The sequence below is a fragment of the Chelonia mydas genome, chromosome 7 (assembly GCF_015237465.2).
Source record: "Chelonia mydas isolate rCheMyd1 chromosome 7, rCheMyd1.pri.v2, whole genome shotgun sequence".
Taxonomy (NCBI): Eukaryota; Metazoa; Chordata; order Testudines; family Cheloniidae; genus Chelonia; species Chelonia mydas.
This window is the reverse complement of record NC_057853.1, coordinates 74,749,873-74,772,558: the sequence shown is the minus strand read 5'-3', so window position 1 is coordinate 74,772,558 and position 22,686 is coordinate 74,749,873. Positions and strand designations below refer to the sequence as shown.

At 41.0% G+C, this 22,686-nt stretch overlaps 1 protein-coding gene across 5 annotated transcripts in view; it reads left to right on the top strand.

Moving 5' to 3' along the window:
- The window catches only part of FAM13C (family with sequence similarity 13 member C), a 220,291-nt gene that overhangs the window by 158,834 nt on the left and 38,771 nt on the right, over positions 1–22,686 (top strand). For 4 of the 5 annotated variants that reach the window (XM_043550247.1, XM_037904807.2, XM_043550249.1 and 1 more), the window contains 2 exons: positions 472–535; positions 15,634–15,724. In XM_043550247.1, coding sequence (XP_043406182.1) covers positions 472–535; positions 15,634–15,724 — 155 coding nt within the window. Of the gene's footprint in view, positions 1–471; positions 536–15,570; positions 15,725–22,686 lie in introns of all 5 variants that reach the window. The other variant, XM_043550246.1, reaches the window with a different exon arrangement.

The following is a 22,686-nucleotide window of genomic DNA, read 5'->3' as shown; positions in this document are numbered from 1 at the left end:
ATTGAAATAAAGAGGGCTAACCATATTTAAAGTTAAGCATATCGATAAGTGGTTTGCTGCCTGTTGCTCATGGTTTGGTCACCAGACAGGGTCCCTTTTGTGCACCCATTCGTTGAAGGAATGATCCCAGATTTTTAGTGTTTTTTGGTTTTTGTTTTTTCCTCCGAATTAGTAACTGTGATAGTTTTCAGGACTGCATTTGTGGTATAAATGCATCACAAATGATTCCAAATAAAATCACTATTACTCTGAACAGTATTTCCCTTCATTGTGTATTTAAATGAGTTATACAGAATCCTGAGGTAAATTTAATGGGAAATTTTGTTTCTTTTCAATATAATATTGTATAATGTTATCACAGAAACAACTGCATAACTACTGTAATGTAAATTCAGATATTCAAAGTCTGAAATATTTGCAATAGAGCAAAATGGGGTGTTCAATGGAATTTTTCTATTTTTTCTGTTGTAGAATAGATCAGTGCGCATTTCTTTCACCAAAGGAACCTACTGAACAACTGCAGAATTTAAATGAGGTAAGTTTAACCAAAACTTTAACTGCATAAATGCAGTGTTGCTAAACTCACACTGTATTTGACATTTAACATAGAACCCTTGCTCCTGGAATGATGTGATTACATAAGAATTTTGGCTTTCATTTAAAAAAAAAAAGTAAGTTTCTAGCTTTCATGTTGGCAGAGAAATATTTGAAAATGTCACCCAAGGGCGAACCCTAAGGGCTCAAAAACCAGAAGGCAAATAAAAAGAACCCCAATTTTTTCAAAATCTCATGATTTTAAGCCAATCTTATGATTTCTAGTGTCTGAATCATGATTTCTAAGTGATTGGTGTTAGCAATACTGAGAGAGATCTTAAGTTGCTATAATTTTGTTTGGTCCTCACATCACAACTGAAATGCATTAGAACAGCACTTCCATTTTGTTTAAAAATTAAGGCTATATTAAGGAGTGGGAGGGGACAAAGTAGTCAGGAAACGCCACTAGGCAAGATGAAAAAAGATTGATGCATGAGGTGCATTTATCCAGTGATCAGAGGAGCAGATTGTGGGAGAGAGAAAAGGAAGAAATGAAAACAAAAGGAATTGCACATATTTCTGACTGCTGAAATAATAGTTAGTTTTAACGTGGATGTCAAAGAATATGACAGAGAGAAGCTCTTTGTGTGACAGCAAGCTCATACTAGAAAGAAAAGGAGTACTTGTGGCACCTTAGAGACTAACAAATTTATTTGAGCAGCTCATGAACGCTTATGCTCAAATAAATTTGTTAGTCTCCACAGTGCCACAAGCACTCCTTTTCTTTTTGCGGATACAGACTAACACGTTTGCTACTCTCAAGCTCCTACTGTGTATCAAACAATGGGCAGCCTTATGCCAAACTCAAACAATTGAGTCAACATATTGGAAGCCAAAATACAGGCTGTGCAATTGGCCTAGGAAATGGGTAACCTTACAAAGCCACTTCACAAATAAAGGCAATCTCATACTAGTGTAAAGGCCTGTTACACTCTGAAAAGTTCTGAACAAGAGACTTTATTTTATAAGGTGTAGGATAAGGCAGCAGAGACAAAAATGGGGAAGGAAGATGAGGGGAGGGGGTCACTTTCAGGCCATGGAAGAAGATTGTTACCACAATGAGCCAGAGAACATCCATGCCTATTAACAGGGCCTTGACGTATATTAATAGAAAACCACCATCTGTCCTTTTAAGGAAATTCAGGTGTAATCAGTTCATTACTCGGAGTCCTTTTCTGTGTGCTGATGTCACCATAGCTCAGATCAACATTAAAATTTATAATATAAATAAGAAGACACCATCCATGTCCAACCATTGAAAGAGAAGCATGTGGAAATGTCCTGTGGTAGTCTGGTGCCAGGATGTAAAGCGCGTGAGAAATTTACCTCAATAAATTGTTAGTTCTTCTGACAGCTCAGCTGCAGAAACCAGTGAAACTTCCACAATTAAAATATCAGAATTTAAAATTCATGCAGAACGTACTTCAAATGTTATGATAAACATGCAGTAAAGACAATAAATAAAAGCAATTAAAATATACTGTTAATATGGATCATGTTTACTTGTAATGATAGAGGGATAGTCCAGGGGAACATAATCAGAATTTCTATATTTCAAGACTGTTTCAGGACTAATGCAAACCCAAGTGGGCATGTGCCATACCAAGATAAATTCACACCTTGGGTCATTGAGGGCATTCTGCCTCCTCACAGCTCACCCATGGCATGATACAAGCACAGTGCAGATCTGTGTGTGTCTTATTACTCCTAGTTTGTTCCACATAAAGGAAATTCTGCACTTAAAATGTCATAAGCCTCAAGACGCACAAACTGCCAAAACAGATACTGCAGCTCTCTATTGTTCTTTGCCGAGAATATGTATTGAAAACATTCTAATTTATTTTTAGCTGGAACTGTGATTTCAGATTAATAAGGGGGGCGGGATTTTTATATTGTTCTAATGCCACTTTCTATTTTCTTGCAATACAAAAATCAAACAAGTTGATACTAATCCAGTTCTTTTCTATATTAATTACTTTAAAGCAGTGGTTCTCAAACTTTTGTACTGGTGACCCCTTTCACATAGCAAGCCTCTGAGTGCGACCACCCCCCCTTATAAATTAAAAACACTTTTACATATATTTAACACCATTATAAATGCAGGAGGCAAAGTGGGGTTTGATGTGGAGGCTGACAGCTCGTGACCCCCCCATGTAATAACCTTGAGACCCCCTGAGGGGTTCCAACTCCCAGTGTGAGGGATAGTTCAGTGGTTTGAGCATTGGCCTGCAAAACCCAGGGTTGTGAGTTCAATCCTTGAGGGGGCCATTTGGGATCAGGGCAAAAATTGGGGATTGGTCCTGCTCTGAGCAGGGGGTTGGACTAGATCACCTCCTGAGGTCCATTCCAACCCTGGTATTCTATGATTCTATGAAAGGATTTTCAAGGTTGAAAGAGTGGTTTATCATGCTTTTTGCCCCAGACAATTTTACAAATCTGAAAAGTCCATCAATAATTAAACACAAATGTGCTATTTAAAAATAATCCAGATACACGAGAATCCCCTACCTCCCGCACAGGCTGTATACTTGGGGAAGGGCAGAGCATGGCCATTTGGGACCTGTGGGGGTAATCGGTATGTGACAGGGAGGCCTGAAACGCCCCTGTCCAGAGAATACCAACTGGAGGTTCTGGTTATTTTCCAGTCTCCCCATTTGCCTTCTAAACTGAGAAAGGACAGACCAGATGAAGGGTTCATGCTCTGTCCCAGCTTTTGCTACCTCTCTTCCCTTCTTTTCCAGGTGTCTTTTCCCATGACTTTAAATTTGCCTGACTGGCTGCTTTGTGGCACTGGAGCTTTCTGGGTATCCAGTAAAAATGAGGTTCACAGGGTTTAAGACTAACTTAATAATAATGGTGGATATTAGGGCTATTGATAGATCTTGCTCTTCAAAAACCAATATCTCTCTACTTTATTTTCCTAGGTACAGAGGGCAGGGGTCCAGAAACATAGGTGATTTCTCTATGCTTCCATGACTGCTACGTGTGCGAATGGGCCAAGTTGTGTTGTGATGGTGGTGTTTTTTCAGTTCTGTGCTTGTTCTTAGTATCCCGAGAGTCCATTCTAGATGCAAGTGATCTTCTCCGTGAAATACGATAATTCCTTACAGTGAGAATTTCTGTAGCATATAAAAACATTTATGGTCCAGAATGTTCTCAGGGGGGTGTGGCTTTGTGATCTCTGAGGCAGAGGAGAAGCAGGCTGTCTTAGCCTCCTTCACAGTACTGCTTGAGGCTGTGTGTAGTTTGATGGATCAGTATTAATCCCTTAAACTCTTTATGGTTTGGGGTCTGTGTCTCAGATGCAGCCTGTCTTCCATTGTCCAACCCAGTGGTTTGGATCATCTGGGATGCTCAAGTGGACAGTTCGTACATCTGTTCAACCGGATGTTTGGGGAAGGATGTTTTCAATGGGGGACTCTTAATTTGCTCTTCAAAGGTATAGGGAAGAACTGAACCTGAGTTTGTTGAACTAGGCCATAGTATTTTCCCAGACTTTTCTTGAAGTGGCAGTTTGAGGGAAACATTAAAAGAGTCTTTCGTGGTGGTAGGGTTTTTTTGGAGTGGGGAAAGTCAAGGGTGATTTAATTTTTGATTGGCATTTTAACTAAAGAATATATAGAAGAGCTGTAATTGTTTGTACATGGAGCTAGAGGCTTTGGGCACATTTTTAGAAATGGGGGAAGAAGGGAAACTAAGATGTAAATAGACATGTCATACTAGGATAAAGTCACTTTTGTGTCACCAAAGTCCTTCTGCAACCTCACAGTTCCTCCATACCATGATATAATCAGAGTGCAGATCTCATTGTGTTTGATCATTGTCCGTAGGTTCCACACAGAAAGGAAATTACTACCTAGAAATGCCATCATATATCATTTCTATTTTCTGTCACCTTAATGCATTCTGAAAATTTCCTCATTTTTTAAAGTTATGAACTGTAATAATCTATTTTCAGTTTAATACAAGCAGTCAAGACATTTTTCTTTGATCTGGGTTAATGAAGCTTTTACTTTTTTCTTGTGACACTGAAATGGAATTAAATGGCACTCACCCCATTCTTTTGAATTGTTAATTGCTTTGAAAGGATGCTAAAGTTTGAATAAACTGCCTTCCAGAGGATATTAATTACTCCTTTCTCAAACTTGTAAAGCACAAACTCTTATTAACGTGACCATACAGTGAGCTTTCCAAAATACGTTTGAAGTAAAGATCTATATTCATGCAGATTTTCTCATAAATATTCTTCTTCTGACTTTAAGAAAGTTTAAAAAGGCATAACTTTAAATGTTACCATGTGTTCTTTCAAGGAAGCTTGTGTTAGACATTCATGTCACACTGTATAGAGCCAGATTCTTATTTCATTGACACTGAAGTAAATCAGGAATAGTTGCATTGAAGTCTGTGGTGTTGCACTAGCATAGAACCGTATGAGGTCAGAATCAGGTCCCAAGTATTAGCCTCAGCTGGTGTAAATCAATGTTGCTTAATTGTCTTAAGTGGAGGTGACTCTCAGTTTATAATCTTACCAAAATACTGTTAAGGGTGGTGAGCACGCTTTGTGACTTAACTTTTCTTTATAGCTGTATAAAACTGCATCTAATTTTTTGTTTGCTTCTCTGACCAACCTCCTTCCCTTAGTAGGCTGGACAAAAACCTGGCAAATAGTCAGTCAGTCCTCTAGGAACTGGCCATTTTCCTAAGGGTTAGTGAAAGAGAGAATTTTAACTAACTAGCTATGTCTTCTTGTCCATGATCTCATGTAGGTCTCTAATCAATGCAGATGTTGATGTCTCAGCTTCTATTTCTGAATCCTCAAAGATTTCTGTAGCTTTCTGGATGTGTTCTACAACTCTAAAGCTAGTCCACTTTTTAATGGTCAGACAACTGGCGGGGGAGGTCCATTTTGGTGGAGGCTGTACATTTATAGGTAGAAATAAAATGTTCTTTTTGGCACATGAGGTCCACCCAGGGGGACTTATTGGCTATGCCTAGCAATGGCCACCTTTCACAGTGGGAGAGAAAAGAAAAGGAGTGAGGGCTTGGAAGCTGGGTCAGGAGGAGGACTCCATATCTGAATGCTGCATTGATGGTACACCCATATCTCTAGGATAGTGACCTGTAGAAGTGTGAGCAGAATGTCAGGGGCTGGCCTAGTATACCTCTTCCAAGCTCCACTAGCTCCACTCAAGCTAGCGCGTTAAAATAGCAGTGTGGGCATTGTGGTATGGGCAGTGGCAAGGGCTAGCCACCTGGGCTCAGACCCAGATGGTCAGGCATGATTGTACACAGACAGCTAACTAGTACCACCTCTGCTGCAAAATTATTGCTGCTATTTTTAGCACACTAGCTTGAGCAGACTGCCCAGTTTTGTGGTGGTAAGGGCAGATAGTTAGGCTGATGGGATATTCCAGTCTCTGCAGCACTCTGTTAACATTACACTAACCAGAATTATATATGCTGATATCCATGTAACAAGTCGTTATCCAGGGCATATTCAGGAAATTATATAAGTGTATTTGTTGTTAATTATTTTTAGCCCTTCCCCAGTCAGTGAAAATCCACCATCCACCCACCTTCCACAGATGGTGAAAAATATAATTTATAGCAGCTGAATACAAACCAGCTGGTAAATTACAGCATAAGCATTTCTAAAATACAATGTTAGGCATTGTAGTCTGTGTGAGTGCTTTTATATTGGAGATTACCATAAGTGCTATGGATAATTTTAAAAAAAAATTAATAGGACGATTCTAAATTAAGGAGTATAATTTCCCCTTGTTATGGAAATAAGTTGTTTGCATTCCCATGGCCAACCATATTTGCCTCTGCCCTCACCCTCAGTATTAGGCAAGTTGGAGACACTAAGTAGGTCTCCCTTGTATGCCTTTGTCATCAGGGAGAAGCATAAGGGGAAATTCAGTGATAGGATCAGACCCTCCATTAGCCTGCACTTTGTGCAGTCATTTACACCTGTGCCAATGGTAAAACACTACCATTGTGAATTGGTATTATTTTCAATTCACTTTGCACCTGTGTAACTGAGCATGAAGTTCAAGGGAGTGGAAAATCAGGCCCATAGCCTCTCTCAAACTCTTACTGGCTGATTGACACATGTGGAATGCCTAACTAAGCCACCATGGCCACTGAAGAAAGGCTATTGGCCACTAAAACTCATGATCCGCACCATTGGTTGTGGCTGTTTTCAGCTGGAGGGAGCCCTAAGGCAGAATCACTTACCAAGACAACTGGTAGCAGATCGTTTTAAAAAAGGTTTTCTTTAATATAACTAGCCACCTTGTTGTTTCCAAACATTATTCAGTGGGGGTGAAATTCAGCAGCCCTGGTGTGGAGGGCTAGCAAAATACTCTCTCCACCACCGCTTAAAATGCCACACAGGGTTGCACAGGGGATGATCACACAAGGTGCATCTCCTATGCACTGCAGAAAGGCTCTCCACTCTGGTGCCATGTAGGCTGATGAGGCTTTGGTGAGAGATACTGAGACAATTGCAGGTATGATCAGAAGCAGCCAAAGCAGGGACTGCAGTACTGGAGGGGTAGGTAGAGTGGAGCCCAGCTGGGCAACTCCTCCTCCTGGCACCCCTTGAATCCAGAACTGTGCATGGGAGACCCCACATACATTCACTCTGGGAACACTAGGACCCATGTGTTATCTCCCTTTCCACCTGTCACATGGACTTGGGAGAAAGCTGCAGAGAGGCAGCAGCCCGAGATGCCCGCTGGTAGGTGCAGAAACAGCCAAAGCAAGGAACTTCAGATGTTTAAAGAACTTTATACGGTTTTGACTGGGCTTTCTCTACCGTGTGCTGATTGGCTGTTTTCTCTAACACACCCTTCCTCACAGTCTTTTCAACCTCAGCATCACCCCACACCAGCCTCTCTTACCCTCTTTTCCCTTGTCCTCTGCCCTCACCCCCTCTTTCTTTCAATGTCCCCCTTCCTTTTCTTTCCAATTAGTTTAGCCCCTCCTAAGCATACCCACCTAAAGGAAAAAATATGAAACTAACATGATGTTTGCCACCATCACATTGTTCACTCTGCTTGTGTATTCTACCCGATCCCCACCCGGTGTCTGTCTATTTAGATTATAAGCTCTTCAGGACATGGATGGTCTTTTAGTTCTGTGTCTACAGCACCTAGCACAATGGGGTTCTGATCACAACTGGGGCTCTTGGGTGATAGGATAATGTAAATAATAAGTGGGCTGCATCTATGCAGATCATGTAGCCCTAACACTTCATGGAAGTGGCACAGGAAGAGCTGTGTCTACTATTTCAGACCATAGAAATCATATAAAATATATAATTTTTGAATGAATAGTGATGAAATTTAAGTAATTAATTCTGAATTAATGTCTTGCTCTTGCAAGCACTGTTACTGGGTGCTTAATATTTGAAGTACTTATAGCAGGGGTGAAGACCAGCTGTTCGTTAGACACTGGCTCAGAAGTCACCGCCAATACTGAGTCACATTTTTGAAAATATTTGAAGGATAAGGAGCCAATTATACACAACACATATGTCTAATGTCAGCTAATGGACTGGCAATCCCAGTGCTGGTATGCCTCAAAGCAGACATAGAGTACATGGGTGAGACATGGCAAAAAAATGCATCTTCATCCTGAAAGCCACAGTCTCTGGAGGAAGTCCCAGAGATGGAGTCCCAGAGATTCTAGTGATGAACGTCATTATTGAAGAGAGAGAACTAGGGGGGATGAACTGTCATGAGCACTCTAAGAAAAATGCTGCACTGAATAGAGTACTGGCTTGAGTGGAGACAGAGTGTGATTCTCTGGATCCTGCTGGGCAGATCTGATATGTTAAAGTGGCCGGAAGACAGAAGTGGTCATTCCTCCCTGGAATGAGAAGATCATTGATGGACACTGCTGGGTATCAGGAAATATCAATGGATATCAAGTGCTTGTAGATCCTTTGTCTGGGGCAAGCCTACCTATTGGGTATTGGATAGCCAATGTACTGGCTAATGCCATCAAAGGAAGAATACCAGTGAGACTTCTATACTCAAATGTATAGGCTGTGGAGTTGTATCTTCAAACCAGAGTTGCAGGGGTACGTTGGTCTGAGGAAGTGACCTCTTAGGTGGAGGTGACCTTTGCAGAGAATTGAAATAAGCTGCTGGTGACAAGAAAGGGTTGTATACACAAGGTGGTCACTACCCCAATACAGCAGAAACATGAGAGAATTTTTCCACAAGTGTTTCAAGAGGTTAAAAAGCATGTCCCCATTCTGGTATTCCAAGGTGTTCTTAAGGAAAGCCACAGTCCCTGGGCATTGCCTGCAGTAATCGTGATCAAAAAGGATGGCAGAGTGGTTTGGTTGTGATTTCAAGAAACTGAATGAAATGACATGTTAGGACATCTGCCCACTGCTCTGTGCGGAGAAATCATTAGATGTATTGGAAAATGCAAGAGTGTTCTTAACCCTTGCTCTGACTTTGGGCTATTTCCAAGTAGCAGTGGAAGCACAAGATAGGGAAAAGACTGCAGTACCGACTCCTTTCAGGCTGTTTGAATGGACATGATTACCATTTGGCTTGTGCACTGTGCCTATTACATTCCAGAGGCTAACAGAGGGAGTGTTGGCAGACTACATTCTGGACACCTTGTTGATATATCTAGATGATATTACTGTGTTCTCCAGAGGCTTCAAAAGTCATATACAGAAGCTGGATTTGATCTTCACATGTTTGAAGGAGCATGACTTGAAACTGAAACCTAGCAAGTGTTGCCTCTTACAAGTGGAAGTCAAATTCTTGGGCCCATATGATGTTGACAGATGGCATCCAGGTAGACAAAGAGAAGACCAATACGTTGAAAAACTGGCCTGTCTCTACTGCAGATGGTTCATCCCCAAATTTCCACACATTGCTGCACCTTTACATCAGCTAGTCTGCCAAATGGGCTGAAAGAAGGGGAGTGACCATGCACTACACTTTGTGTGGGATGTTGCCTTGTCAAGAAGCCTTCAATGAGCTAAGACTACAGTTAATGACACCAGCTGTACTCTCATATCCTGACTTTAGTCTGCCTTTCATAGAGACCAGAGATAAGAGCCTCCATGGCCTAGATGCGGTACTGAGTCAAAAACAAAGGGGGAGGTGGGGCTGAACATGTGGTTGTGTATTCGAGCTGTAGGTTAAGGCATTCAGAGAAAAATGACAAGAACTACAGTGCCTTTAAGCTGGAGTTGCTTGCCGTTAAATGGGCTGTCACAGAAAAGTTTGATATACTCAATGTTCACGTTGGTTTCAGATCACAGTCCTTTCCAATACCTGCCAACCACCAACCTGGATGATGTTGAGCATTTTTGAAGTGCATTACAAGCTGGGAAGACAAAACACCAATTCTGACTCATTGTATTGACTGTCCCTAATGGAAGACCCAGAGGTGAGTGAGGACTTAGAAAAGGATTTCCTAGTAATCCCTGAAGATGTTGTGCAGGTATGCCTGTGGCTGGAGGAGCCAGAACCTGAGGGTTATTAATGTGTGAGGAAAACTTCCCAGAATGCATCGGGGAGAAATCCTTTGTCTTTCAGGAATGACCTAATGATTTCAGTGTACTCCTGGGAAGAAATTCAGGTTCTGCAGCAGCAGGGTAACATCAGATTAGTCCTAGCAGAAGTTAGAACTAGATGTAACTGGACATTTGGAATCAAGGACCCACAATCCAGGAAATTAAGTCAGCCATGGGAACAGCTTAAATTTCACCATGGAGTGTTGTCCTGGGTTTTATATGACCCAAGAGAAGAAGAAGAAGTGAGGCAACTGGTAGTGCTGGTATCATTATGCAAGCAAGTTGATGAGGCTAACCATGACCACGGAAGGCATTTCAGAGATGGGGCACCCTGGAGATAAGTCATTACTGGCCCACAATGGTTAGTGATGTGCAGTCCTGGGTTAAGCAAGCAATATGCCCTAGCCAATGACATATTTCTTCGTACCAGCGCTCCTTTAATTTGCATCAGTGTTACAGCCCCAATGGTAGTCTTAGCAATGTACTACACCCTGCAAGAGAAGAATGAAAATGTGTTAGTTCTCACTGAAATGTATACCTAGCAACACATCCAAGTCCAGGAAGAAGATACTGGACTTGTACATTTGTTGTAACTGTGAAATTTACTGCACTTCAGAGACTGCTGCATTGAACCTTACCAAAACCAGTTCCTCACAATGTTTATGCTGTGCAGTGTTGTTTAATCCCCAAGAAATGGTTTTGGTGTAAATGGATTTTGTGTGTGTTTAAGTGAATTGCAGTGATCAAAGGGTTACCAGTGAGTTAGGAGTATCCTAGAATAGGGGCACCCTCATCCCATCCCAGAGGTGCCCATTGAGTACTGAGGAATGGGCTCAGTCCTTCCTGTGTGATGTGAGTCCTATTCACTTGGCACCAGGAGGGAAAGTAAAGATGGGCAGGCACCAGGGAGAATAGGAATGGAAAGAACTTGCAGCCAGAGGGAACAGTGGATAGACCAGAGAATTGCACCGTCACCAGGAAAAGGCAGGTCTACGTGATCGGGGACTCTTATTGAGGAGAATGGACAGGCCTGTAACCACAGCGGATCCAGAGAATAGAAGGGTGTGCTGTCTTCCAGGTGCTAAGATACGGGATGTGCAACTGAGGTTGAAGAGGATCCTAAAGGGAGCGGGAAAGAATCCACTGATTGTCCTTCATGTGGGAACAAATGATACCGGTAGATTCTCGCTGGAACGTATCAAGGGAGACGATGCCAGGCTGGGGAAGACGCTTAAGGAAATGGAGGCTCAGGTGATCTTTAGTGGGATTCTGCCTGTTCCTAGAGAAGGGCAACAAAGATGTGACAAGATTATAACTATCAACAGATGGCTCAGGCTGTGGTGCTATAAGGAGGGCTTTGGGATGTATGGCCACTTGGAGGCATTCATGGACAGAGGACAGTTCTCTTGGGATCTGAGTAGGGAAGGAAATAAACTTCTAGGATGGAGGCTGGCACAACTGATTAAGAGAGCTTTATACTAGGAATCTGGGGGAGATGTCCAGGTAATCTCCACGCCGGATTTTAGCATTGAGAGGGAAGAAAACTAAGTAAGAAAGGATACAGCCATGGGTAGGAGAATGGACATAAGGAGGAAGGGCAGTGTGGATACCAGTCTAATAGGTAATACTGGCTGTAGAATGTCCGTGCCTAATCAGGTGAAGAATGTGAGCGAGGCCAAACAACAAAAATTAAGATGTTTGTACACCAATGCGAAGGGAATTAAAACCAATAGTAAAAGGTTCTATAGCCATATAAATAGGAAGAAAACAAATAAAGAAGAAGTGGGACCGCTAAACAATGAGGATGGAGTGGAGGTTAAGGATAATCTAGGCATAGCCCAATATCTAAACAAATACTTTGCCTCAGTCTCTAATGAGGCAAATGAGGATCTTAGGTATAATGGTAGCATGATAAATGGGAATGAGGATATGGAGGTAGATATTACCATATCTTAGGTAGAAGCGAAACTCGAACAGCTTAATGGGACTAAATCGGGGGGCCCAGATAATCTTCATCCAAGAATATTAAAGCAATTGGCACATGAAATTGCAAGCCCATTAGCAAGAATTTTTAATGGATCTGTAAACTCAGGGGTTGTACCGTATGACTGGAGAATTGCTAACATAGTTCCTATTTTTAAGAAAGGTAAAAAAAGTGATCCGGGTAATACAGGCCTGTTAGTTTGACATCTGTAGTATGCAAGGTCTTGGAAAAAATTTTGAAGGAGAAAGTAGTTAAGGACATTGAGGTCAATGGTAAATGGGACAAAATACGACATGGTTTTACAAAACGTAAATTGAGCCAAACCAACCCGATCTCCTTCTTTGAGAAAGTAACAGATTTTTTAGACAAAGGAAACGCAGTGGATCTAATTTACCTAGATTTCAGTAAGGTGTTTGATATGGTGCCACATGGGGAATTATTGGTTAAATTGGAAAAGATGGGGATCAATATGAAAATTGAAAGGTGGATAAGGAACTGGTTAAAAGGGAGACTACAGCGAGTCATACTGAAAGGTGAACTGTCAGACTGGAGGGAGGTTACCACTGGAGTTCCTCAGGGATCAGTTTTGGGACCAATCTTATTTAATCTTTTTATTACTGACCTCGGCACAAAAAAGTGGGAGTGTGCTAATAAAGATTGCAGATGATACAAAGCTGAGACGTATTGCCAATTTAGACAAGGACAGGGATATCATACAGGAGGATCTGGATGACCTTGTAAACTGGAGTAATAGTAATAGGATGAAATTTAATAGTGAGAAGTGTAAGGTTATGCATTTAGGGATTAATAACAAGAATTCTAATTCTAAGCTGGGGACACATCAATTAGAAGTAACGGAGGAGGAGAAGGACCTTGGAGTATTGGTTGACCACAGGATGACTATGAGCCGCCAATGTGATATGGCCATGAAAAAAGCTAATGCGGTCTTGGGATGCATCGGGCGAGGTATTTCCAGTAGAGATAAGGAGGTGTTAGTACCGTTATATAAAGCACTGGTGAGACCTCACCTGGAATACTGTGTGCAGTTCTGGTCTCCCATGTTTAAGAAGGATGAATTGAAACTGGAACAGGTACAAAGAAGGGCTACTAGGATGATCTGAGGAATGGAAAACCTGTCTTATGAAAGGAGACTCAAGGAGCTTGGCTTGTTTAGCCTAACTAAAAGAAGGTTGAGGGGAGATATGATTGCTCTCTATAAATATATCAGAGGGATAAATACCGGAGAGGGAGAGGAATTATTTAAGCTCAGTACCAATGTGAACACAAGAACAAATGGATATAAAGTGGTCATTCGGAAGTTTAGACTTGAAATTAGATGAAGGTTTCTAACCATCAGAGGAGTGAAGTTTTGGAATAGCCTTCCAAGGGGGCAGTGGGGGCAAAAGACCTATCTGGCTTTAAGGTTAGACTCTATAAGTTTATGGAGGTAATGGTATGATGGGATAACATGATTTTGGCAATTAATTGATCTGTAACTATTCCTGGTAAATAGGCCCAATGGTCTGTGATGGGATGTTAGATGGGGTGGGATCTGAGTTACTACAGAGAATTCTTTCCTGGGTATCTGGCTGGTGAATCTTGCCCACATGCTCAGGGTTCAGCTGATCGCCATTTTTGGGTTCGGGAAGGAATTTTCCTCCAGGGCAGATTGGCAGAGGCCCTGGGGGTTTTTTGCCTTCCTCTGCAGCATGGGGCATGGATTGCTTGCTGGAGGACTCTCTGCACCTTGAAGTCTTTAAACCATGATTTGAGGACTTCAGTAGCTCAGACGTAGGTGAGAGGTTTATTGCAGGAGTGGGTGGGTGAGATTCGGTGGCCTGCATTATGCAGGAGGTCAGGTTAGATCATAATGGTCCCTTCTGACCTTAATATCTATGACTCTATGAAAGTGCTTTCAGGTGGGGACTCGGATCCTTTCGTCACTTGGTTCAGCCAAGGTACTGCGTACATAGAGAAATTTCCCTACTATGGTGGGACAAATCCCCTGCTTACACACAGACTGAATCAGCTGCTGCGGAAGAGTGGTCAGGACCCAGATTATGCCAGTTCTATGCCTGGTGGAGATTCCCCCTCCCTGGGTATACCCAACAAGGAGCCAATTTCCACTCCCTTGCACTGCCTGAACGCCACAAAGGGAGCAGATCGGAGCTGGGAATCTTCTCTCAAATTTCTATTTTATTGCCCACAGCCCAAATGTACCTTTAACAGAAAACTCTACTGACATGGGGTTTATAAAGTGGCTATGTCACAAGAGAGTAAAAATTGCACAGATTTATTAATTTGCATGATGCGTCACTGATTATGGTACACAGGGGAAGCTATAATTTGCATAGATGTTTGGGTCATCCCTGTTCAGAAAGAATCTACATCTTGATAACCCTGAGCAGATATAATTAGGGATATAAAATTAAGGATACATAAGCATGAGGACAAATATTTTTGGGGCAATGCTGTTTTTGTCAGCAAGTGCTTTATTGTTTCACTTGTCTTGGTTTTATTGTTTCAACTATGTGAGCTTTTAGACAGCCCTCTGTATTTTTATGCATCTTCCATTGCTATCTGTATTCCCCTTGAGGGAGAGTAATTGAACAGACAGAGTGTCAGGAGTGACTCATTTAATCCAGTCAGGTGGTGATTAGGCTTTCAGAGCATTTGCATCACAGCAAGATGTTTGAGTCAGATTATACATCTGAATATTACACTCAGCATTGAAGATTTAAAATGAAAAATGGACCAAGCGTGGAACAGTAGCTGAAGGTACTGGTATAGATAAGCAGCCTTGTCCTCATTGAGTTGTCTGCAGTGAGCGACAAAGATCTGTTAATTTTGCCTTTGCAGCTGATGGAAAATGATATGATAGCCTGATAGAACCAGCAACAACCTCCATACAAAAAATGTCTGTACAAGAACAAATAAAATGCAACCTCTTCCAAGAACCCTGAGGAAGACTGTGTAGCTGTCTGTAACTCTTTGTTCACTGCGGGATACTTCACAATATGCTGTAGAGAGGTTTTGTTTTTAGGGGTTTTTTTTATGAATGGTAAACTGGGAGGGGCATAATGTCATCAGATCCTGATGTCAGCACAATGAATGAAATGCTTGCATAGCAGCATATTGCTCCAAGACCAAGAAAACAGACACCGTCTCAGATTGGCTTCCTAGAACAAATTGTCTTTTGCTGACGAAATCACCATTCCCCCCACGTGTGTTAAATTATCCATATAAGTTAGGATTTAGATAAGCAGAGGACATGAAGATACACATGGAATAATGCAAATTTGATCTCTTACACATCCCTTTAAGAGCTGTTAGTGGATCGCCCCTTCTGCAGATACTGCTAATGGAGTGAACTGAAGACCTGTCGCTGTATTTCTGTTGTTTTCTATCTAGCCCAATGTTCTGCTTTTGTCTGCAGAATTCTGTGTTAAAGCTACAAGCCCTTGAATCTGACTTGTGCTCTGCATTTTTGCCAACCCAGGAAGAAACTCCTCAGCTACAGGCTTTCAGGGATCCTCCAGCCCCTTCTTCAATTCAATCCAGTGTGCAAGCTGATGGGGCCAGTTGTGGAGGTAAGCTGCTGTGTCATGATGTGTCCTCATTTGGAATTATAAAATAGTCTTATGTTCCAGTATAATCTAATATTTGCAGCCCCCTGGAACACAGCACAGATTAAGTGTGAAGGCTGAAGCAGAATGAGCTGCTGCAAATGCTAAAAAATGTAAACAAAGGGATAAGATGTGTTAGTAAGGATAGAAATAAATTGCAGCAATCTTTTACTTTACTTAGGTACAGCATTTTGCTTTAGAGGCAATTTTAAGAGTCCAAATTCCTTCTTTTTCAGTTTGAGCTGCTTGTTTCTTTCAAGAGAGTACGTTCTTTATTTCTTTACTGTGTTACATTGCATTGTGATATTCTGCCATTTCATGTAATTCTGTTTTGCAGTTTTTTTTGTCAGAGCAATGTCACTTCATTTCTCCTATTTATTGATTTTAATTTAATGCATCAGCAGAGAGATAGTGAAGGTGAGTTTTACAGCACATTGATTTTAATCATTCATGAATCTGCCTTGTCCATCTTGCATATTATGATGTGTTCCTTTTTCTTTTCTTAGCCCTACACATGGAAACAAATTCCTCCAAATAAATGGCCCTAACACTCAGCATCATTTTCTGTCTGTTCATAGCTTATAATCACAGAAATGGCAGAATCATGATTTTAGGCAGAAGGAGAATCATTGGCTCTGAAAAATAGGTCATAGTTAATGAGACTAACATACCACATAGTGGAATGATATGTAATCTTAAATTGTGTATGGTCCACATTAAGGCAAAATAGGTCAGTAATACAAGGGCTAAACCTAATTCTACAAGGTAAATTTTATGGATAAAAGAAAGGTGAGTTCAGAAAAGCTTATGTCAGAAGCTGTTGTTTGTTTGGATTTTCCGTAAAATGTGATTATTTTATATTATTTTTATTACTTACGCTATTCCACTTTAGACATTCTCAAATGATGTCTATGTACTGCAAAAAATAAGGAATAGTTACATGTAACCCTAATCATTGAAAATCTAAGCAATGCAAAGGATGATGCATACTGTAGCCAAAAAGAGTGTGTAATGTTTTGGCTTCTGAGTTGATTAGGAATAGGTTGTTTGGTTTTGTGGGTGTTTTTTCTGGCTGCTGCAACATAGGTGGAAAAACACTTAACAGGTTTCAAATACAGCTGTAGGAATTCCTAACAAGCCTAGTTTCTCACCAGTATATTTGAGTCAAGAATGGAGACCATGCAAATGCTACACAGGCCAAAGGGGTCTTGTAGTTTGCACTAAAACTGCATTGGCTCTTCCATTCATTGGCAAAGTCAATTTTTTGTCCTTTTCCAATTTAACATAAATATTTTGCTTCTGCGGTTTCATAATTCATAATCAGAGAACACTTGATATTAAATGGAAAACTCTGCAATCTTTACCTTTGATTTGATTCTGACTGCTTTTAAACTGTTAAAAATCTCCCACTTCAAATAACACTTACAGCATTAATCTGTTAATTTACATTTACACAGCAGGATACTGGAAGATGTAGCATTTCTCTCTCACAGTCCAAATGGAGCATGATCTGCTATTCAGTTGTTTCCAACTTGTGCTTTAGGGGAAGCTTGGCTATGCATTGATATGCATTTGATATACATTGTTTTGCGGTAGCACCTGCTTCTTGCTGTTTTTGTTTACTGGCTTCTTATTTTAACATAAACAACCCTGCTCCTTTTTCTCTCTCTTAAACTACTGGTGGAATTTATCAGTTCAATCAGTTGAAACACAGTAGTCGCAAAGGTCTAGATTCTGCTATCAGTTATATCAATGTAAATCTGGATGAAGTCAGTGGATTTATACCAGGATAACTGATAGCAGAATCTGTCCTTTAGGGTATATTTAGTGCTGGGCAAATAATGGATATTTCAGTTCATTGGAAATTTTGAAATATTGAAAAAAAATATGTTTTGGGTCAAACCAAAAATGTGTTGTGTTTTTTTTAATTTTCATTGAATCAAAAAGTTGAAAAAATGTAGAGTTGTGTTGAAATGTTTCAATTTGGGGGCATTTTGCCAGTATTTTACCAAGGAGGACTAGATTGCCAAAACACATGGGCTAGGGAGATGGTGAGGGAGAGGAGAGAAGGACCTGCAGTCCCTTCTAATCTTTAGTAAAGTGGTGAAGGTATTCTCCAGGGATGTGGGAGACCTGGGTTCAGTTTCTCCTTCCGCCTTACGTGGAGAAGGAGCGTGCAGTTAGGTCTCCCAGATTGTAAGAGAAACTGTTCCAGGTCGACCAAATCTGCATTTTTTCAGTGAATAAATAGCAATATTTAAAATTTAAAATGCATATTTTTTTAATTTAAGCATGATTACGTAATAAATTTAACTTCTCATTTCACATTCCAATTAATAAAAGTAAAGGAAATACCATTTTTATGAACCAAGGCTAACTAGAACATACTGGCAAAACAATGGAATGCTTAGGACAGCATTTTTTTCCTAGGGATCCCAAAATGTTTAGTGATTCTCATTATATAAGTCCCTGAAGACTGTGTGGGACAAGCATGTTCAAATTTACTTACGAACCCGTAACTCCTTGAACCAGTGTTTGTATAAGGAAGCTATGATGAATTTCAATGATTGTGTATTCAAACATATTAAAATAGGAGCAAATAAAATTAATAAATGTAAATTATTACTTAGCATAACTTTGGGGTATGTGGCTACATAGCTAACACAGAGTATGTATCTAACTGTGAATGGTTGAACTATAAGAAGTTTTACACATCTTTTATGAAAAATGCTAATTCTCACAATCACTGACACAGTATATATTTTAATGCATATGTATATTATATTTATATATGTGGTTTTTCACATGTAACAGATGTGGATAATTTTTATTTTATTTAACTGTTTAAGAACATCATGTGAGAACACAGACTTGAAATTGTTTCTATGGTGGTTTTGGTGTCCCTGTTGATCAGGCATATTGCATGTTTTGCATGAGTTACTAGCCCTTGGCTTAATGTCAGATTATGAGCTCTGGTTTAGTGCTAACTTGTCGGATTAGGATAGATCTAGGATTGGAGCCAGTTTGCTGGTTTGGGTTAAGGATGGTTTTAGCTTTTGATTTTTCACTAAGGTTAGGTCCAACTTGTGAGGGCAGGCATAGGCACAGGCTAGAGTAAATGTTGGGCCCATTCATTGGTCTAGGCTAAAGCCTGGGATCCTTTTCAGGGCCCAGGCTGGAGTACAGAGTTGATGCGAGGATTTTGGCCTGAAACTGTTAAGATTGGGGCCATCTTGTGAACTTGGGCTAGTGCTAGGATTCCATGAGTTTAGGACCGTGGCTAAGGTTGACTTGGGGCTGTTTTATGGGCCCTATCTAGAATTGTGCTTGGGTCCTGTGACAGGGGACACACTCACCTCTTGTAAGCACCTCTTGCCCGGTGGGTGTGAACCTGCACTCTCTCTCTCTCTCTCTTCACGGTGCTCTCTAACTGCTGTTGCCCTTGTCAGGCGGGTCTTCAGTGGCTCAGCCCTCCAGCCAAGTCACACACAATCAATATGCATGAATGCACAAACCCCTTCCAGGGTAAGAGGTCCAACCGGGCTTGTCCCTGTGCCATTGGTAATGTCTTTAGCCATTCCTCTGGGCTCAGTTCTCAGCCCCTTCTGGGCTAGCTTTAAGTCTCTGTGTGCCTTGGTATAGAGCAGTGCCCTAAGGGCTTTCTCCCTGGAGACTCTTTAAGTCCTGCCATTCACTTGGGCCTCTAAACAAGCCTTATCCCCTTCTTGGGGCTTAGGACACCCTGCCAATGGCCGGTAGGGGGACCTGTACCTGCCAAGTACTCCAGGTCCTGACCCAGAAACCCTATAAATATCAGCCACATGCTGCTTCCTGCAATAGTTGCTGCTGCTATTCTCTGGGCTACTTCCCACGTACCCCCTTTCTTTTCACCTTTACCTCATGGCTGAAGTTCTTTCTTGCAGAATGCCAATGTCAGCAGAACCCATCTTCTGGTTCTCCCTGGAGTTCCAGTAAGAAGCATCTTTCTTGCTCCTCTGGTCCCTGCGAGGAACTGACTAGCTCAGCCCCTGTAACTCCTTTTATTTGAGCCTGCTGAGCTTTGATAGGATGCTTCCCAGGCCAAGAGGACCCACCTTTACTGCTCCTTTTCTGGGGTGGGTTGTGGTAGGACCGCAACACCTCTAGCAGGGCACCTCGAAGGGCCTGGTACATCCCATCATAGGTCCAATTTAGGAGCCCAGGTTACTTTTAGGGCCAGTTTGTGTGTTTAATCTAGGCTTAGGGATACGAGTAGTGCTGTGGTTGCCTTATGCCCAGCCAAGCTGTAATGAACCCCATTGTTCAAACTTTGTCTATCTCTGTCTGACCTCATAGTGCTGTGCACACTACGACTGATGCCGTTGAAACTTATGTCACTCAGAGTTGTGTTATTTCACACCCCTGAGCAACATAAATTTTGCCATCATAAGTGAAAGTGTAGACATGGCCTTAGCTTGCCCTGAGAACAGACAGTCTTCTTCCCCCCACCCCCACCTCCCTGCCCCTCCACTGGGCAACAATGCAACATATAGGGAAAACTAAGACACACTCGGGACTCATAAAATATTACAAAAAATTCCCACTTCATCACACCTTGTATTTGGCAGAAGTACAGATTTGTGAACAGCCTCCACCAAGAGCCCCAAAATCAGAGTGCAAAATATGGAAATCTTTCTGCTGCCCTTATGGTATTCAGGGACCTGCCAAAATGTTAACACTGCCATTTTTGTTTCACAGTGCAAAACCCGATACTTAATATAGTTTCAGAATAAGACCTGTCATAAAAATAAAGGGAAGAGTAACCACCTTTCTGTAAACAGTGCTATAAAATCCCTCCTGGCCAGAGTCAGAACGCTTTCACCTGTAAAGGGTTAAGAAGCTAAGATAACCTCGCTGGCACCTGACCAAAATGACCAATGAGGAGACAAGATACTTTCAAAGCTGGGGGGGGGGGAACAAAGGGTCTGTCTGTCTGTGTGATGCTTTTGCCAGGGACAGATCAGGAATGCAGCCTTACAACTGTTAGTTAGTAAGTAATCTAGCTAGAAATGCGTTTAGATTTCCTTTTGTTTTAATGGCTGGTAAAATAGCTGTGCTGGATGGAATGTATAATCCTGGTTTTGTGTCTTTTTGTAACTTAAGGTTTTGCCTAGAGGAATCTCTGTGTTTTGAATCTGATTACCCTGTAAGGTATTTACCATCCTGATTTTACAGAGCTGATTCTTTTACCTTTTCTTTAATTAAAATTCTTCTTTTAAGAACCTGATTGATTTTTCATTGTTCTTAAGATCCAAGGGTTTGGGTCTGTGTTCACCTGAACAAATTGGTGAGGATTTTTATCAAGCCTTCCCCAGGAAAGGGGGTGTAGGGCTTGGGGGGATATTTTGGGGGAAGACGTCTCCAAGTGGGCTCTTTCCCTGTTCTTTGTTTAACGTGCTTGGTGGTGGCAGCGTAGGGTTCAAGGACAAGGCAAAGTTTGTACCTTGGGGAAGTTTTTAACCTAAACTGGTAGGAATAAGCTTAGGGGGGTCTTTCATGCAGGTCTCCACATCTGTACCCTAGAGTTCAGAGTGGGGAAGGAACTTTGACAAGAGCACTTCCTTTTAATTATGCTAATAGATGGTCAGTAGCAGAAGCTATTTCCACCCCTCCCCACAATGATTCCTTATGTTTCTCAAAGCTGGAAAATTATGTGAAATTTAAAAGAAGTTAATACAGTTCATTCCAGAGGACAGCACAGTATTGTTTTTGAGAAAAAAAAATGTAGGTTAGATTCATGTACTGTAACTGTATTATGTCTTCTAAACCAATGAAAGAATTCACTGCCAGAAGATAATATTGTTGCTTACTTTTGCTATGTAGCATTCATTAATCTCTGTTTATTTCACATGTGAATTGTTTGTGCAAGTCACCAACTTAGGCAGGTACAATGGCCTACATTTCTTCAAAATTCCTTTCTGCATATTTCACTGGAGGAAGGATTTGGATACTTGATAAATTCTGCAAAATATATGTCTTATAATCTGTTTTTTGTCAGTTGATAACCATGAAAGTTATAGAAGACAGTGTAAACTTTTAATTTCATTTACATTTACATTTCATTGTAAATCACCAACTTACACTATATTTGATGGGTTCACAAAATGTAAAATGGTCATTTATATTGAGCTACATTAAACGGATTATATAGTGCTTACACTGTTAGCTAACAAGTGATGTTCTGTAACTCTGGAATAGAGTATTTTGTCATTTTTAACATAATGAAATGCATTTGTAATATTTTATTTTGCATTTTTATTTTACTTGTTTTCATTTTTAGGAGCAATATAAATAGTTCTGTTTGGAATATTAATCGATACAGTGAATAGAGTATTTGTTTACAGTTTACCACATTACTTATTCGGACACTATATGACATTAAAAGCATGGTAGAAGCATGTTACAGTGGTTGCAAAGTGTTGTGCTAAATAATTAGAATTACGGTTGCCCGTGCAGCCAGGAATGCTGGAACAATTTTTGTAGTGGGGGTGCTGAGAGCCATTGAACCAAACTGTAAACTCTGTATATAATGAAACCACTTTAAGTCAGGGGAGGCTGCAACACCCCCGGACCCCTAGTTCCAGCACCTGTGTGTGCAGCTATCTGGCCAGGGCAACAATAAGCAGCAGCATCTTCCCTGTGCAGACAAATTAAACAATATAGCCAGTTCTCCCACTCCAGTGAGCCTGAGGAGCTACTAGTGTGCTGGAGAGGAGAATTTGACCAATGAAGTAGAAATTATTAAGCAAAAAGTTATTGGATAGAATTGCAAACCAGATACATTGGCCTTATTTGTCACAACTAGTGCTGGTCAGGAAATTTTTCAATGAAATAGATTGTCATCAGAAAGTGCCAATTAGTTGAAACTGAAACTTTTCGCAGAAATA